The sequence below is a fragment of the Patiria miniata genome, unplaced genomic scaffold (genome assembly GCF_015706575.1).
Source record: "Patiria miniata isolate m_02_andy unplaced genomic scaffold, ASM1570657v1 HiC_scaffold_4, whole genome shotgun sequence".
NCBI classification, from domain to species: domain Eukaryota; kingdom Metazoa; phylum Echinodermata; class Asteroidea; order Valvatida; family Asterinidae; genus Patiria; species Patiria miniata.
The window spans coordinates 3,514,758-3,532,762 of NW_024037071.1; the positions used below are offsets into that span (position 1 = coordinate 3,514,758).

At 43.7% G+C, this 18,005-nt stretch overlaps 2 protein-coding genes across 4 annotated transcripts; one reads left to right on the forward strand and one right to left on the reverse strand.

Moving 5' to 3' along the window:
• The first annotated feature begins 1,307 nt into the window (after positions 1–1,307).
• LOC119739773 lies at positions 1,308–4,731 on the forward strand. Its single transcript, XM_038214838.1, has 2 exons — positions 1,308–1,506; positions 3,131–4,731. Exons 1-2 carry the CDS (start codon positions 1,482–1,484, stop codon positions 4,309–4,311), a joined length of 1,206 nt encoding a protein of 401 aa, XP_038070766.1. The 5' UTR covers positions 1,308–1,481; the 3' UTR covers positions 4,312–4,731.
• Positions 4,732–5,600: 869 nt separating this feature from the next.
• Positions 5,601–17,201, reverse strand: LOC119739771. 3 transcript variants are annotated; one of them, XM_038214832.1, is made up of 2 exons: positions 16,305–17,201; positions 5,601–8,366 (listed from the first exon to the last, which is right to left on the reverse strand). In XM_038214832.1, the coding sequence occupies exon 2, from the start codon at positions 8,318–8,320 to the stop codon at positions 6,947–6,949; it is 1,374 nt and encodes a 457-aa protein (XP_038070760.1). In that variant the 5' UTR covers positions 8,321–8,366; positions 16,305–17,201; the 3' UTR covers positions 5,601–6,946. The 3 variants fall into 3 exon arrangements, with proteins under 3 accessions (XP_038070760.1, XP_038070761.1, XP_038070762.1); XM_038214833.1 differs by lacking the exon at positions 16,305–17,201 and adding an exon at positions 10,829–11,318; XM_038214834.1 differs by lacking the exon at positions 16,305–17,201 and adding an exon at positions 9,778–10,274.
• Between the last annotated feature and the right edge of the window lie 804 nt (positions 17,202–18,005).

Here is an 18,005-nt window from a genome sequence, read left to right on the forward strand (position 1 = left end):
TAAATAAACTCACAAATCAGTGTAAAATTAGAAAGATTATTACAAGGTTGAACCTGCGGCGACAATAAACAATTCAAGGAGTCATTGTGAGTTGTACAAGACAGTATAGCGCCACCACACGACGTGTTGTAGCTACGAGGGAGGGCTATTGATCCGATGTCTTAATCCGAAGGATGATCGATCGGTCGCATTGTATTCGTCTTGAATCCGGAGGTTATGGAGCAGGATTAAGGACGACTGAATCATGTCCCGGATCCGTGATCAGGGGATGATCAGGGAAGGCAATGTTGACATGTTAGCAAACATTGCTTCAAAGCAATTTATCAGAAATCATATGTTTGAATTCGTAGCATAATGTGATATGATTTTTAAGGGGGTGTTAGGGGTGTTACTGATACAACTCTCGAATTGTTTTTCGATATTCTTTAATGCTGTGGATCTTGCCAATTGGTTTCGCGAGGGAATTATGCTGAATCATATAATTAAACTTAGAAAATACACTGAAGTTTCTGCCCCGACGAATCTTCTGAAAGAACTCTGCATTTAGTCGGTTCGTCGGTTAAAATCTCACGAAAGATCGCGACATTGCAATTTTCGCAATTTACACGGCCAAGCTTATTAGCGGTATTGTCCAACCTCTTTTCAATAAAGGGCATTTTCGAAACCCCGACTCATGTTCCGCTTTGGCTTTGCCCTAGCCTTCATGACAATTTGTAAGTCTTTTATGAAATTAAAGCAAATGACTGAATACTCTAAGAACTTGGCCTCCTATAAAAGGATGAGATAGGCCTTAAGTGGAACACAAATCCTTCGGGCCAAACTCAAGTGTCTTGGTATATAATATGACCCTTTTCTTAAGCGAAACTGGAGACGAGGTTTCGCGAGCACCTAAAAAAAGTTAAAACATTTGTATTAATTTACGTTGCTCGCAATGTGAACCACACAATTCGTTTAGTTAGATAAGTTGTAGTTAGGTTGACCACAAAACTTTATGGGTGTGTAATTCACATGAAGATATTGTGTACCAGTTTCTGCTTGCCTAATCAAGTACGAAGACATTCTAGGTGCCGCCACCGTATCAAAAAGAAGGAGCTCCTGTGGTTCCTCCTCTGAAGGGATAATAGAGCGATTCGCGTCTTAAAGCCAAAGGAAATAACCTTTCAAGACTTCTCCGCGGTGTACCAAAACAAGAGGCTTTGTAAGCATTGTCGTCCGGTTGTTAGCCTACTGTCTGGTCCATAATCCGATTGAAAGTGCCTTTTATTGAAACACGAAAGAACAAAACTATCGAATTTTAGTGATCGATAACTCCTTGGTAGCAGGTACGGCGTCATTCTTGGGCCGTGTGCTGAGGCGCATACACGGGGACGATTCAGTTCGTCTCCAAGGAGGAAGGAACATGGCCGGGGTGTTCGTTCTCGGCAAGTTGACCACCGAGAAGCTGTGACAAAGTTCTTTGCGTACAAAAAAAAGGTTTCATCATGCACTGGAAGCAACACTCTGATGGTGAGTTCTAGAGCATTCGGGTTTTTTAAAAATCTTGTTTGACAAAGATAGAATATGTTTGACAAGAGCCTAGTGTGAAAGGAAAAAGATGGGTCATGTTTTGATTATATAGCAAGGATGGATCGAGGGGGGCAATGGGGCCATCCCCCGCCAAAGAAAAACATCGAACACAATTTTATTTTTTAAGTGTTGTCGCAGTAGAGGCAGTCACTGGTACACCACCATCTTTTCCTCAAAAAGGATTGGTTAAAGTGGTCAGAAAGTGCCTCAGATCGCAACACAGAGCATCTAGAATCCAACAATTTTGAACCTCACGCTGTCATTTTTGACCAATTTTTTTGTGGACCAAAATTCCCCCCCCCAAAGAAAAATGTGTTCTGGATCCGCCCTTGGATTATAGATTGTTGTAAGTTTGCTTCGGTAAACACTATTTCAATCTACCGCTTGACTGCATGTCGGCCAGCAGAAATTATAGGCACAAATTTGAGTACCTATTTTCAATATCAACAAGTTTGCTTACAATTTTATTAAACCCATATCCACTCGCTCAGAGACAGCAGCATGTGTTTTTCTCAATACCATGTCATTGTGGCGGAACCGAGTTGATAGTAGTCTTTTGTTTCCGTACAATTGACTTTCCCCCAGGGTTTCCCCCCTCTTTTATGCTTCATGGAATTCACTTCAGCTTGAACTGGTACTGCCTCCCGGATCGTTTCACTTCGGCATTGTTAGTATCTCAATGACCGCTTCCACAACAATAACCGAATTCAATTTTTTTTTTACCGCACACTAGGTTTTTTTTCATAACGAATTGCATGAAAATTCCAGTGCAATCTTTACAAAAAAAATCATTCAGTGGAGAAGAGATATCGCGTTGTCGATCTCCGCTTATAAAACTTGTCAATGATAAAAACAAACCGGATTAGCTTTTTCAGTCCAACGTCAATCAATATCAAATGAATTTCCCAAACTTTGGAACTTTGGAATTAAACTGGACAAAATATGAAATCTATTGGTGCAAATAAGAAATCGAATTAACAATGGAGCCCAACGACATTCTGAACGAAATTAAAGTATCTTTTTTTCTATGGAAGTTGAAAGATACAAGTGTTAAAGTGACTGGGAAAACATATAACACTACAACGACCACAAAATGTTACACTACGAACGCCTGATATATTCGTGCATGTAAATTGTATGCGACCCCGCATACAAACTACTTTTAAGAGTTGTGACGACATTTAGAGCAGAAAGTCGGCCAAAGCTGTTGATTGGGTAATCAATAGCTGCCATTTTTGTCATACAACATCGGGTTACCGAAGACACGACAGAAGGCGCTCGCAGAATGGTCAGAAACGGGACGTCAAGACGCAGTGTTGTTTTGCATGATATGCTCGGATATCATAGACGCTTGCCGTGCAATTTCATAGACTAATCTTGAAGTAGGATTTATCTAAACAATTGTCACTGCAAAAAGGTTATGTAATGATAACAAGAAATGTATTTGATCACACTTGGAATCAGCTCGGTACCCTGTCTTTTCTTTTAATACTACCCTATCTGAATCTGATCATGGTTAACTGAAAAGTTGCTGAATTTAGACGCCTTTTCTGCAATTTTACAGGTTTATGCATCGTTGGTCTGCGAGGGGGAGTGCAACCCAGCTATCCAGCACGGAGCGCCTCGACGTCGAGGGCGTCTGGTCGCCTCACCACCCTGCAGAACTCCCAACGACTCTTTGTCAGTCCTGCACCGAAACGGAAGTCACCGGCCGTTGGGGGCGCACTGCCCGATATCAGCCAAGATGCTCACCGGCCGGTCGACTACGACATGGGCGTGCAGGGAAAGGCCAAGGTTATCCACCCCAGTATCACCAGTCCACGAGATGTAGGTACACCGATTTTGTCCTGCGATGGACCGTCTTACAGGACGAAACAAAACAGCCTCATCTCCGAGAGAGCCGAGTCCAAATCGTCCCAGCCTGCCGTTCACCTGAGCTACCCGCAGCACGCACTGCGGACTCGGTCGCCGGCCTCCAACAGCGTTGCCTCCCTGGGAGACCTGAGCGTTACTACGGTCAGCTTATCCTCGCGGACCCCGTCTTCACGGAAGACTCCAAACTCGGAGTTCGGGAGCAGCATCAGAGACGGTGACAGTGAGTTCTTATCCGAGATCCTTGGGGAGTATGTCTCACCCCCACCCTCTCCGTTCACCGGAGCGATTGAGGAGCCCACGCCGGTACCTCGCAGTACACCACGGCGGGTACCTCCACCCAGCACCTACCACTCCAAGCTCCTCCACATGCGCTCCCTACTCAGAGACAACGGTCATCCTTCGGACTCCGTCACCACCCAGACTATTGAACTAGAGAAGGGCAACATTCAGTCCTTCAAGAAGCTCCTCATCCTGACGCAGATTCCGAAGACCAATTCCAAGAGTCCCAAGTCGAAACCGAGCAGTGACTCCACCGCCGAGAGCGAATCAACAGGGTCGTCCACCTCCGAGAGCACTCACAGAGAACGAAACATGTTACTCGGTTTGCATCAGCTTTCTCGGCAGAATGCGTCTCGGAGAAACAGCAGTCCAGGCGAGAGCAGAATCGATACCGACGCTTCGATTCTTGAACCGGAACGTCCGACTGTGCCTTCGAATACACCCACTGCGGAGGAGCGCCCAGTCAAGACATTGGTGGATCAGTGGCTGGGGGACTGTCCGGTGGTTGGGACTCGATTAGAGACGGATTCCACGAAACGACGTATCGAATTCAGCGTACCGAGTATCGAAGAGGAGGAAGCAGAAACGTGACTGACTGTAAAACTTCACGGTACAAACTATGCGACAATTTTCTGGTCAACGACAAAATGTTGGGTCACTTTTATTAAACAGACAGCAGCAGGAAAACATTATAGATAAGATAAGTCGACTGAAACAATCTGTGAGAATAAACCTCCACTTCACAATTATCATGAAAGTGCGCCCTCATTTTGAATGCATGTACAGTTATTGCAAATTCCGATGGAAGCTAAATATGACATGTATAAAATCACATTTATCCTAAAGGCTGTTAAACCTGTTGATTGGATTGGCTCATTCCTTACGTCATTGTTTTATGTGCACCTTAAAATTGAGTTGATTGAGTGGTATGTAAACCGTAACTACGCTATTACATAAAACGGTCATACTATTTCTGATGATGTCTCAATTAATAAATATCTCACAAATTTACTCTGGTTTTGAGTTTTGTGCTGGTACATGTAGGCATACCGCACTTATTAGGGGCGCAGGCCAGTAAATAGCGCCCCCCCCCCCCAAAAAAAAGGCTGGAAGCCGTGCAAAGGACTGGGAGCTCGTATTTCTGTGAAATTCGGATGAAATTAGGCCCTCGATTGCTCTATTTTGCAGTGGAGCGCAGTCATTTTGCGAAGTAAGAAAAGGCTACAGGTCACTACTTTAAGGGGTGATTATATTGGATGGAATTTTCTCAACAAAACAAACCATTGCATAACCCCCAAAAAATGAAGAAAAAAAATGAAATACGATGAAATTAGCTTTCATTATTTTGATGTTTGTCTCAAACGCCTTGGAGAGTTGTGAGTACATGCATTTCTCCTTCATTTCGGAAGTGGGCGTGTTTATCACTGGTGTCAATGGCAGTTTATTTACAGGTTTGCAACCTTAGGCTGGCTATGGGCTGAGCACAAAGACCGTAGAGATGTCAGGACGACCTCTCTTGACGAAGCGAGTCCATGAGTGTTTTTAAACATAGGATTCGTTTTGGCTTTGGCTTCGTCTCCGGCTCCACAATAATTGAACGTTCTTGAAAGTTGTCTTCTTCGTGCTCTCAAACAAATTCGATTTTTCTTCTACATGTACATGTACTTATAACTTATATGCTTTATTCTAACAAAAATCATTTGTTTCTGTTTTGGACTCCTTCAACACTTTGACAAAAGATTACTTTATTGAAATCGGCAAGTGCTTTTCCTGATAATTAATGTTCGGTTGTTTATGTTATTCATTGTGGAAGTAATAGCAAGTCAAACTTCTTGCACTACTGAAGCACAATACTCCCAAGAAAAGACAAAGACTATAACTTGGCACAGATAATTGTTCATTTAACTATATTCATGCGATGAAAAGAAAAATAAGTCTGTTTTCGAAACAAACAAAAACATAACATCGTTTTCACATTAGAGTACACGTACAACGATCTACTCTTGTTGTACAGGTAATAACATATTTAGGTTTAAAGTTATAAAAAGAGTTGTCCTTTAAAAAAATAGAATTTGTATAAATTCTAATGTTCATTGTCTCTCATTTTGCAAGCAGATTGTACTGTATGCGTTTAAACTAATTAACAGAATACAAGTACGTGTACATGTAGGCCTACGATATAATGCAACCATTTTAAAAAACATTATAACATGCATGGGGAAAAGATGGCACTGTCGTCCTCTCGTCAAATGATACCTTTTCAAGGAAAATACAAACAATTAAGTGATCTCAATTGAGTCTCGCCACCTGATTTGGTCACTAAAGACAAATTGCGATCATTTTGATTTTGATGCATTTTGTTGTTTCCAATAATAACACCACTCAAAATCCAAAAAAGAATGTTCAAAACCTAACCTGTTAAAGGCTTCATCTCAGGGGATATCACGTATCGAGAAAACAGTGTGCAAAAAAACCTTTTGATCATGAAACACGATTTCGTCAATTCAACTTAGCACTCTTTTTTTCTCTCCAAAGATCAGTCTTTAAAAGATTAACTGATCGTTGGAAATCACCTTCATATCTTGATTTTGTCTTAATGACAGCAAACCAGACAGAATAATTTCACGGGGTGTTAACTGTTAAGTACCAGAACGATATTTAATCCAAGTAAGATTTTTGATAGAAATCTGTTTGAAGCCTGTACTTTTGGCATAGACGCGAATATTCCTATATATGCCTTTAAAAATGCGATGGTTCTAACAAAAATAACACTCCCGGCAGACGCCATTTTGTAAGCTGTTTCGTTGAAATGATTTCTTGCGCGGTCACGCGTTTTCTCGTTCTTGAAGAGGTTTGACGCAAAATTATACAGACCACCAGAACTCATTACTATTAACCATATCAGGGGCAGATCCAGGATTTGTTTGAAAACGAGGGGTCCGAAATGTAGTGCTTTCACCCTGGACTTTTAGAAGCTAATAGCATGGTATACTGGGCCCTAGTAAACGCGGAAAGCTTCTATTTTTGTAAACGCTTCAATGTTGTTTTAAAATAGTTAGCCAATTGGAAGTCAGGGCAACACCTGATCCGTGGCGAGTACTTCGTGAGGTATGTTTTCCGATAAGGTCATGTTCAACATGTAGGCTTACTTTCGCACGTGAACCGAAAGTTTGGAGTTAAATCACTGGATGACGTTGAGTCTTTAGAAGCGTGCATGTCCTAGTTACTAATCATCAGAACTGCATTCGCTCGAAGATGGGTAGGGCGAGCCTAAGAAGCTCCATTTCTCGTTGGAGATTTCCACAGCACACGTAACCGTTTCGTCCTCCAATCCGTGACTGTTCTCTGATTCGCCCACGAGCGGCGTGACGTCAGACTCTTCCAGGGCCGCCAGCCATTTGCGACACCTCTGCGCGTTCTCCAGCAGGTACACGGTGTCGTCGTGGTAAGTCTTACGGAGGTGAAACTCGCTGGGTTTGGTCTGCGACAGCGGCAGCACGGCCTCGTGTTTGGGAATCTCTCTGCTGTCGATGACGCGGCTTCGCGTCCGTCTGATGTTGGCGCGCACGGCTCGCCGTTCCGATTCCACTGTCGACCGAGTGGTGGCGCTATCACAGCGGTACCCCGCTACTGCGGGAATGCTGTGTGTGGATTCCGGTACGGCGTACGTGTGCGTCAGGATCGCGTCCGGTGCGTTTGCACCACTATCACTCTGCTCCGGTGGCAGATCTTGCCAAGATGGCGGCTTCGGCCGGTGATTCCTCGCCTCTTCTCGGCTGTTCTTCGGTCTCCTGTGACCATGTTTGTGTCGTCCGCTTGTGTTTGCGTCCGGGACTTTAAGACGGTCGTGCTCCCCGTGACGTTTCGTAACGTCCGGCTTGGTTTTGTGATGGTTGTTGGCCCCTAGTCTTCCAGTCATTGCCTTGTCAGAGGAATGTGCACATTTGTGAGCACTGCTGCTTGGTGATGCTGTTTTCTTTGGTGTGATGGTTACATTTTCTAGATCGCATAATACCGGACACGAGTGCACTTGTTTGACTGCCGAGAGATCGGACAGGCCATTTGAGTGACTTGGCCCCGTGCAAGGAGGGTAACTCATGCGTTGTTTACTGGAGAGTTTGTCAAAGCTTGGCCGAGAGTCTTGCGGTCTGCGACGTGTAGTCTCGCCGTTCTCTTTCTTCGAACTGACCCGGTCTTCAGTCTTGTATCTCGGGGAGCCCTTTGACCGTGTTTTGGCACTGGAGGTACATTTGGTCATCAGGGATTGTGTACCTGATGACGAGGTCGGCTTACAGCTTCCGCTGGGCCCGGGGGCTGCCCGCTCATTTATCGGCACAGTATTGTTTTCTTCGCGGAGGGGTCCTAACCGGTGGTGTTTACTGCGACCGGGCAGTCGTTTGTACCACGCCGTCTGGCTGCTCTTGAGCCCGGAGCCGGCAGCGGGCGAGCTGGTCGCTGACAGGATGCCGTTCATAAGCTGCTTCTCCCGGCAAGCCATGACGGGGAATGACGGTCCCGTGCCGGGCACCCGGGGCAATCTCAGTCTAGCCTGCTGAGGCGGAAACAATGCCGTATTCTCGCCCACTTGGACCGGGCTCATGCTCCAGCTCACACCTTGTCGACCTCAATTTCCTTTCGCTGGGGGTCTGTGAGTTGGGATGAAAGAAAAGACACGGAACCGTAAAAAATGAAGAAGAAGTAAATTGTGTCAACAACACGCAGTGGTTTGGCAGGAATAAAAGCCAACGATTTACTCAAGCACGAGGAAGATCAACAGACTACCGTTCGATTAGTCTGACTTTCTTCATGGGGACTGGTGGCCTAATATCTCACGCTCGGTGTTTGGATGGGTATCCAAAATAACCCGGATAATCCTGTTTTCACACCCATTATAACACCAATGGGCTCCATGACGCATGAGGGGATTTACAAAGAACCACACTGTCTGTGTCGCCATTAACTAAGTAAAATGAATTCGCGAATGCCCAATACGTGGCTATCAATAACGCCAGGTAAAACGGGAGAAAAACGCAAGAATTAGACACGAAGCTCAAAACAGTCTCGTGCGACCGTTAACAGTCGGTGAAGAATGTAAAACTTCGATTGGCGTATCCTGTGGCATACGTGATAGTTTTCTTTGATAGCGACAGAAGCATAACACGAGCATAACACGTGACGTCTGTAGGTAGTCTTTTGGGGTTAAAGTTTATTTTCGTTCGTCTGCTGTTACGTTTCGTGCCGATATCACTGACTTGATTTCCAGGTGACACCGGAGACTATTCTCGGTAATATAATAAAGCCCATTTGAAGGGCGTACCTGACGGTGCCAATGAAGAGATAAGTTTTGTTTGCCTCAGAGAACAGATTGTTGCATATTCTATTTGACATTTTCATGGCGCCCTCAGGTTTCATGCACAAGGGTGTTCAGCGTTGTCTGGTACCAACCCACCTAACCAAGGGCACTGGAGGTAACTAACAGACGAATCTGAAATCAGAATTAAAACCGAGGGCCTGTGTGCTTTCTTTCAGTTGTGAGGAACTGAGGATTACAAAAACATGTACCCGATACCATAAAATGCCCTTAGCACTGATAGCCAAGGTTTGGTTGTTCATATTAAATTCGTCCTTTGCTTAAAAAGCTCATACAGTTTTCAGTAACTTTTTTACTGGGCTCAATCCTTTTATTTTGACAGATGCACGTGTTTAAAATATACGCGCGCTCTTCTGATCGTCGAGTGCACTCGGAGTTTTCAATAGGGCACACACCGTTCTGTCCACTGACTACAAACCAGAGGGCACACAATTCAATTCTGTCAATTGATTTAGAGTGGCTATTCACTGGAAGTCTTTTCATGCGCCGGTCTATACACAACGGGCCGGATTTAGCCAATTCATCGGCGTTACGGGGAAACCCTATACGATAGCACTGCCCGGTTACAGTCAGTGAGCCAATCAGTGAGATAGGGGCAAAGAAGATCAGCACAAATGCAAAGTTATAATCACTCTTGCTTGTCAAACCCAATATTAAAGGTATTCATTTCGGCTACTTCAACTCACTGCTTCAAACTCCCACAAAAAGGCGAATTCCAACATCTCTGGTGTAAGTACACCTGAGCATGCTGAGTGGTGGAGAGAAGTAACTCTGGAGAATAGTACGTCTAGCCACAGAACACACAAACCGTACTCAAACTCACACTTTTGAGTTTAGAAACCATGAGTTGAAATTGGATGCACCACGAAGGAAGAACGGATGCCCATACCACACAGCTAGCTACGTCGGACATCCCACAACAGTGGCAGGAAGGAAAAACAAGCAGCACTCTGCGCCAGCACATTACATGTATACGGTATCACAAACCACAATCCCATGGCCCGTAATCTTTCCTTTCTTTCCCGAGCCATCGCAAGTATGCGCGATAACCCGACAGGTTGATCCCTTAAACTGTGCCTGACCTTTCAACTTGACGTTCAGATTGAACTTGGTCGTATAATGGTATAACGCGGCACGCACTTACAGGCTGCTGACTGAGACCCCATGGCAATGCGGAACATAAACAAGACGCTATAAACACTGTGTCTTGACTAGGATCGAGCACAACTACGAAAATCACATGAAGCTCCTCGCGTTGCTCAAAATACGCCCTTTTAGTTTACTTTGCATGCAAGGGTCAGGTCATGTGATTTTCAAGTAAAAGAAGAAACACGTAGATTTGAAGGGTCGTGTATACGTATCAAGCTTATTGTGTCACAAAATGTTCCGACTTTCATAATTATTGTACTGTAGGCTTACTTTTTGCGCGAATAAAGTACCAAATCTTACACAAGTACAGGTATAACGTGAAACGCATACCCGGACCGTACATGTAGATGCATGGGTTCATGAATGCAAGCTTTCAAATCCAAAGCTCAACATTTCTTGATATACATGTACGCACCTAGCGAGATCTTCTTACAAGTTCAAGTACAAGTTTGTATCGTACCTAGACAATAATGATAACCCTGGCAACCATGCTCGCCAAAGACAGTACAGAACGTGCAGACGGCGGGACAAATGCGAGGGTTTGACATCGATTCATATTGTGGAAATACTTGTACAAGCATTGCTTACCGTCTCTCAAAGATGGATCTTCTTCCAAAACAGTGTGAACTACACTGCGCATCATAGATTCTGCAAATTCAGCTTGGTATCTCACTACCACTTTATCTCGGCAGCTGCGCGTCACAGACAAGACACTAAGTTCACAGAGAGTTGACTGTTTGACCCTACAATCTAAGGAATGCACCAGGGCGAAGTACGGGTTGAATATGCACCGTGTTTGCAGCGTCAAAACAACAGACCTGCTCGTGTTAAGGTCAACACCACTCATCAACCGACCGGTTTGTTTGGTGCAGAAAATACGCACGCACTGCATTGCAGTTTCTTCAGCGCAAAGATTTCGCCCCAGGCGCCCCTCAGATCCCCCCATAAAAAAAGTCCGAAAATGTTCAAGACAATATCGCCAGGAATGTTGGAATTCTAAACCAGGTGTTTAATTCGCTCGACGGCCATTTTATTACAGGGGCCATTGTGATACGGTACGAATGGGATCGAGGTAGTTACGCGGCCCGGAAAAAACTGTTTATCACGTGAAAAATCAAGGCATATCACGTGACAATGTTGTGAGCACATCTCCAGTATGTATATTAAGTTATCTACGGCTGGGAAATTAATCAGGCATATTTTTGTACGCAACCCCCCAAAAAGGAATTTTCACTTTCAGAGGGTAATTGTAGATGCCCCCAAAACAAAGCGTAGTTTTTCGTAAGGAAAAAAAAATCAAATTCGTTCAAGAGCACGTACGGGGAGAGCAACATTTATGTTTGATGAAACACACTGATTTTTTTTTAAGCATTGAGAGTTCCCGTATCAATATAAGAACCAACTATCTGGTGTGTCAATGTTTATGTGAAGTATTAATCTATTGGTGTGTTTTCTTCTTTCTTTTTTTCTTCAAGTTAAACACGTACAAAAAGTCAGAGAAAACAATGTGCTCTATTGTCAGGCTGGTTCCCTTCCGCTTGCAGTAGAAACCCGTCTCTTGTGTCCGGCCTGATCGTTTCTGTAAATATTTTGACAGGAAGCATGAATCAGGGTATTTGCTGAGAAACAGGGTAAACACACCTGCGATTGGGGGAGGGGTGGGGGAATTGCTGTGCCTCTCCACAATCGCCCCAATTGTCTATAACAAACACAATGACTTCGGTAGGAAAAGGCAAACACTGGCCCCAAACCCACAAAGTATAATATGTATGAAGAAAGGATCGACTCCTGGAAAATGGAAAAAACTTTGGAACTAATGTTTTATCACATGACAAGCAGCATCCGTTTGCTGAGCCCATGTGATATGTGCGCATGCAATTTCATGCGCAAGCCTCCAATGCTGAGGAGCCGTTCGTGAAACATGACTTAAGGCTGTTGATTGGTTGCTGGCTGTCAGCTACTAAAGTCATCAACAGTATAAGTCCACTGATTGGTCAAAGGTTATGAAGGTCAAGATGCGAATGTGTTGCTTAAAATAATCGCCGGATCTGCATTGGCACGAGGCAAGGTTTTCTCAACACAGCGCCCTCTTGTGACAAAATAAAGTTTGTGAAACTGCAAAGTTTGACTGCACTGTATACTGAACGATCATCTTTGTTTCAGCTCGTAATCGCATGATGGCAAGCGAAAATCAAATGATCTTTTGGAAGCGACATAGTAACAAATGACATAGGAGTGACTCAGATGTATTTAGGCTATATTCAATATACTTCAACTTTCAATCAAAATCTGCTTTCAACTAAACAAGTCTATGGATGCCAAAAGTATAAGCTCGTGCAAATCGAAAGAGGCATGTCGCAATTTGAATATGCATATGTTTTTTCTTCGAATGTCTACACATATTCTGGTGTCAGTTGAAAAGAAATCTCGCTCAATAAACGGCAGAGAAAATGAGCAGACTTGATAAAAGTTCCTACTATTCATATCAATTTATCGGATGGCAATGGGCTGAAGGCTTTTAGGCTGCACAGAAAATTGATGATCAACATGTCATCTTTCAATTTCTTTTCAATTTTTGGACGGTTGACCATTGACTTTTCCAGAAAATCTCACCGTAAGAAGACGGCCCCTATTTTCCCCAAAGCGGAAAAGAAGCCATCTTTAAAAACGATCCCTCCACAACATGGCTAAATAGCGCCACTTTCGGGCCCAATTGCATCCAAAATGCTCAGTATTGGAAGCCCCAAGTCCGGACCAGAGGTTCATTTCAATATCTCTTCAATTCCCCAATTCCATGGCTCTCAGAACTATCTAATGTGGAACAGTTTGAGAGTATAACTTTTATTCATGAGCTCGGCGGACGGATATGTGGCCTGTTTACTGGTGTGCACCCTTGTTGTGCACGTGCATGCGGATTATGTATAATCGGCCTTTGTAGAGGTGTATACCAAATCAAAGGTGACACCGCAATAGTTGGTTATGAATTCATGACACGCCGTTGTGAAATTCCATGCACAATTTCAATTACCTTACAGAAAAGAATTGGAGTGACTGCTTAGCATTTTATGGCAACCAATAGTACGCATTTGCAAATAGGCTGAGTAAGGGGGAAAACTGAAGGAATTCTGGACATATCTGTATTGAACTTTAATTGCACTTCAAAACTGAGTATTAATCAATTCAAATAAACTGGGAAATGAATGAAACTGCTGCAAACTGCTCACTGACTGGATTGACCTGAAATATTATAATCAAAAAAAAAAAAAAAAAAGCGGCCTGCTATTTCATCCATCCGTTTGGTTTGGGTTAGTATAACAGTAACCAAGTCTAGTTGCCAGGCCAAAGATTCTGATAAATTTGACAAACCTTAGGCCAGGCAGCAGTCACATTCAAAAATATAACATGATGCACCAAAGCCAACCCTTTGTTTATACGAATTATTGCATACTTAAGGCACAACGTTTACACTCAACAATTTAATCAAATTTCGGACAGACTTTCAACCAATTGAGAACGCCGTGCAAGGTTGTGTGTCGTGGCGGTGACTGTTACTTTTGTATTGTACTAAGAACTCATGCATTTTGTTATCATGAACCAGCTCGATCAACCTCGTACCCATGGCGTCGAGCGTAAGTTGTCCGGGAATGGATGATACAACACGCAAATTGTATTTGTAGACTTTACATTAATAATTGTAAAAAAAATGGATGAAATTTCGTTTCATTTTTTTCTTTTACCCAAAATGCAATTTTTATTTTCTGAAAGCGAGGTAACATTGCAAACTATAATAGTCTGGTAACTTCGCGCATGCGCACCAATTAAGCCGCCCTTATACTAAATAATTAATCGAAAAATTGGATTCGGGGCACAAGACATAAAAATGGCCACTTCGTGAATAAAAAGGACCGCGATCACGCTTCACTGTAGGTCGGTTTGTCTTGCTGAAAATAAGTCACTACATTATGTACATATTTTCTGTGCAAAGCATCTCCTCATTATCATAAACCCTTGACTGGCTTCTATAGTACGGCTGGACGTTATAAGCCAAACAGCCCCGAGCAGTCTGCATATTTCAATGCATCGTTCGCACGCAAGCTTCGCGTCTGGGCCGCTCAGGTGAAAGGATACCGCTGCAAAAGTCACATTTTTCATGCTCCACAATAGAGCAAACTATTTTTAACGGAAACTTGAAGGGAAACAAGTACATGAGTCTTTTGTGTTGCTACAATGAGGCACATTTCTGACAAGCTTAAATGAGTATGAAACGACAACTTTTAAATATTTGCTATACAATGGAGGCCTATACTAGCTCTGGTCGGGATAAAGTTTATACATTACTGATGATTATTATTTCTTCGAGTGATATTTACAAAAGAAAAATTCAACCTGTTGTTGTTGGCACTTTAAATGCTAGTTTTAAATGATCTTTCGAACTACATGTATTATAAATTCGTATAGGGAGAACGTTTCAAAGCCTAAAATAGCGTTCTCGAAACGAAAGTGCTCCTGCAGGTTTTAGCATAATTATTAGTATGTGATGTGCAATGGATTCACACAAGGCTCTCTAAACTGCTATAAACACAGAGAAAGTCAGGGACTTTTCTTTTTAAATGGAGGGTGGCATTTATAATCTTGTGCATGGATTAATGTACCTAAAACTGACGGCGGGCCAGTTGATCTATTAAACTGGGATGAATTACAAGTTTGGGGGCCTTATTTTCTGGAGGGGGGGGGGGGTCACACTCAATTCGTTTTTAACACCAAAAAAGTTCATTTTTGGCTTCTCCAAATTTTCAGAAGGGTGGTGGTACATGGTACGGGGGATGTGGGAGGCGTGCCCCAGGCCCCTTTTAGTTACGCAACTGTAGCGGTACCACTTCGCTGTTACTATATGCTGAACCATGCACGCACGGACCACCAATCATGTACTCGTCAAAGGCCCTACCGGTTACCCTCAGAGGACTGCGGATGTGAAGCCTTACGTGTGGGTCTTTACCCTCTCGCTCTTTCTTCCGGCAAAAACTTCACATTTGCTGATGAGGCACCGAGATCAAAATAGATGCCGGAGCAGGTAGCCGTAGCTAGCGGGCCTGCCGCCGCATGGGGATGCGGGCAGAATGGGCGCATTGATCGGTTCAAGCCTCGCGGGGCATCTCGGTCATCTGGAGTTCTCAATACCCTTTCTTTGGGTTAAATCAGGCTGAAGTGGGCAATTAAGCAGAGTTTTTAAACAACTTATGTGCAGATTATATTTATTCTTTTAAATATAATGTTGATCTCATTGATGTGATTATTACACAATGGAGTGGACAGAATAGGTCTACAAATTGCAGATTGGCCTTGCACAAGGCCTGAATGCCATATTATTACAACCGAAAATTAACACCCCTATTCATCAGGCAAAGAGACCAACTTTTTGCAGCAGCTCGAGATCAGCGCAATTTGATGTCTATACCCAGTTCACAGGTACCCATTTATACTCCTGGGTGGAGAAAGGCAATTGCAGTAAAGTATCTTGCCCAAGAACACAAACATCATATTCCCCAGGCCTGTATCTGTATATTATAGTCGGTAAAGTATCCCAGGGGAAACATCACACCAACTTAGAAGGAAGACAATGAGAAGAAATTACAGATTTAGAGGTGGGAGGAAAAACCCAGAAGATATTCTGGGGAAAACCCACGGAATCAGGCAGGGACAGAAAATCCAATCCATTGATCCAGCTGGGATTCGAACCCGGGTCACTAGCGGTGGAAGGCGAGGAAAGTACCGCTACGCCAACCTGACTCCCCTGTATACCCATGTATCATCGAACAGGAGTCAGAAACCGTATATACACTTTGATTACCTAAATCATGGAGGAATAAGTACATGAAGAAAGAATTTCTCGGTGCCTTGATTCTGATTATGGCATAAACACAACAAAAAGCACGTGAACATGAGTGCAAGACGTGTCACAAGTTTATGATTACGCCACGGAGCGATGTTCCATGGTAATATACCAAAATAAGTCGGGAAAACGAAACTGACACTTTAACAAAATTCAAGCTATTGCCGTTCTTACCTTATACGTGCAGGCCGGCAAGAAGTCTGCACGACAAACGTTGGTCGCTCAACATCAAAATGCTTCACAATAATGATGCATTCTTGCTTCCATCCCTATAGCTGCGATGCTCTCCAGGTGATTTGATGTACGGTGCAACCTCATGGTTCAATGTGACTGCATTGACGAGTGGCAGTATCTTTACATTCTACGCGGCATGATTCGCGTTATTGACTTGACTTCGGTCCATACCAAGGAAGTGCGAGTGGTACATGGTGCGTGCTGGTGCCTTGCTTTGCGACTAAACGCCTTCCGTGACTAAATCGGGAAAAACAAACTTCGGCTCGGCAGGTGTTGTGTACCCATTACGCAACAGCCTCCGCGGAGAAGAAAAAAAAACACGAGCACAATCAACAGACCACTAGAGGAGATGATGATGATGATGTTGATAATGGTGGTAGCGGTGACTTCTCCGATCAGTATGATGGGCTGGCCTTATGTTGATTGCCCAACCGAAAGCAAAGAAAACACAGATTACGTAAGTAAACCACCACTTAAAGTTGACTCCGTTACAGCACAGCACTACCCGAAGACTTGCTACAAAATTAAGTCAACTGACTAGTCCAGTTCCCCGCATGAAAGCATGTGTACAAGCACAGCCATTCAGTTCAGAATCCCTACACGAGCACACGTCCGCTATCAATTCACTATTTCTTTCCACATGACGGCGCCCAAATCGTCAACAGTATCCGCTACAATAATGGCTAATAATTCTCCCAAACATGAGCAACAACAGAGCCGCGATTGAGAAGGGAAACCGGCCGCTTTGCGAGACCCCAAAAGCAGGTATAGCCCTGAATTGTAACATACACAATTGTTGGCGCCTTTCAAAAGATTTCGCCGACGCGACTACAAGTATTGAAAGTCCAACCCGCGAACCAATGAGCGTATTTGAATATGAATAGCTTGCGGAGAATCACGGCCGTGTACGGCTGGCCCGGGCCCCGGCATTCAAGCACTTTACTTACCCCCATTGACGGACTATTAGTTGAAATGACCTGTTTACACATTGTTCCATTCACTCTCTTTCTGCCCGATTTCAATATTAATCAAAGATAAACACGAGAGAAATTGGACGCTCGCACGCAAGGAAGGCGACGTCATAAGCCTTGCCGGTACGGTGGAGGGCCATCGAGTAGTACCGCCCATAGTCCGCGCTACGCGAGGGAGGTTTTTGGTGTCCTTAGTTGTACGGCCAATTTTTTTTTTAACACCGCTGCACCAGAAGAAATCGGTTGGATACATTATTCGATCTGAAGCACTAGTCATGTTTACAAATTCCTAAGAATCGTTTCAGTCGAAAATAATTTAAAAGCCATATTGATGATTGTGGAAGGCGGGAGAAAAGGAAGCAGGGAATTATACAAGTTTTTGAATGACTCTGAAAAAAGTATATGCTCAATTAAAAAGCTTGAACGTTTCTGCCAACACCAATCAGCATGATTTTTTGTAAAGTTTTAGTAGTGGATCCAGGATTTCGACTGAAGTACATGGCCGAGGGGGGAAGTAGGTGGACGAGGCGTTCCATTCAACGCATGAAGTCAAAAGGCCTTATAAACAGTTAATCATTTTCCAAGTTACGTTAATAAATAACATTAATTGATCATAGTCCGAGGAGGTGGGTGTGGCGCCCTCGTTTTCCAATCACCACGCCCACATTCA

Excerpts from the sequence above, each read along its gene's own strand:
- LOC119739773 (XM_038214838.1), top strand. The coding sequence starts at position 1,482 with ATGCACTGGAAGCAACACTCTGATG. Across the intron at positions 1,507-3,130 it reads CTGGAAGCAACACTCTGATG|GTTTATGCATCGTTGGTCTG; the intron begins GTGAGTTCTAGA and ends GCAATTTTACAG.
- LOC119739771 (XM_038214832.1), bottom strand. The coding sequence starts at position 8,320 with ATGAGCCCGGTCCAAGTGGGCGAGAATACGGCATTGTTTCCGCCTCAG.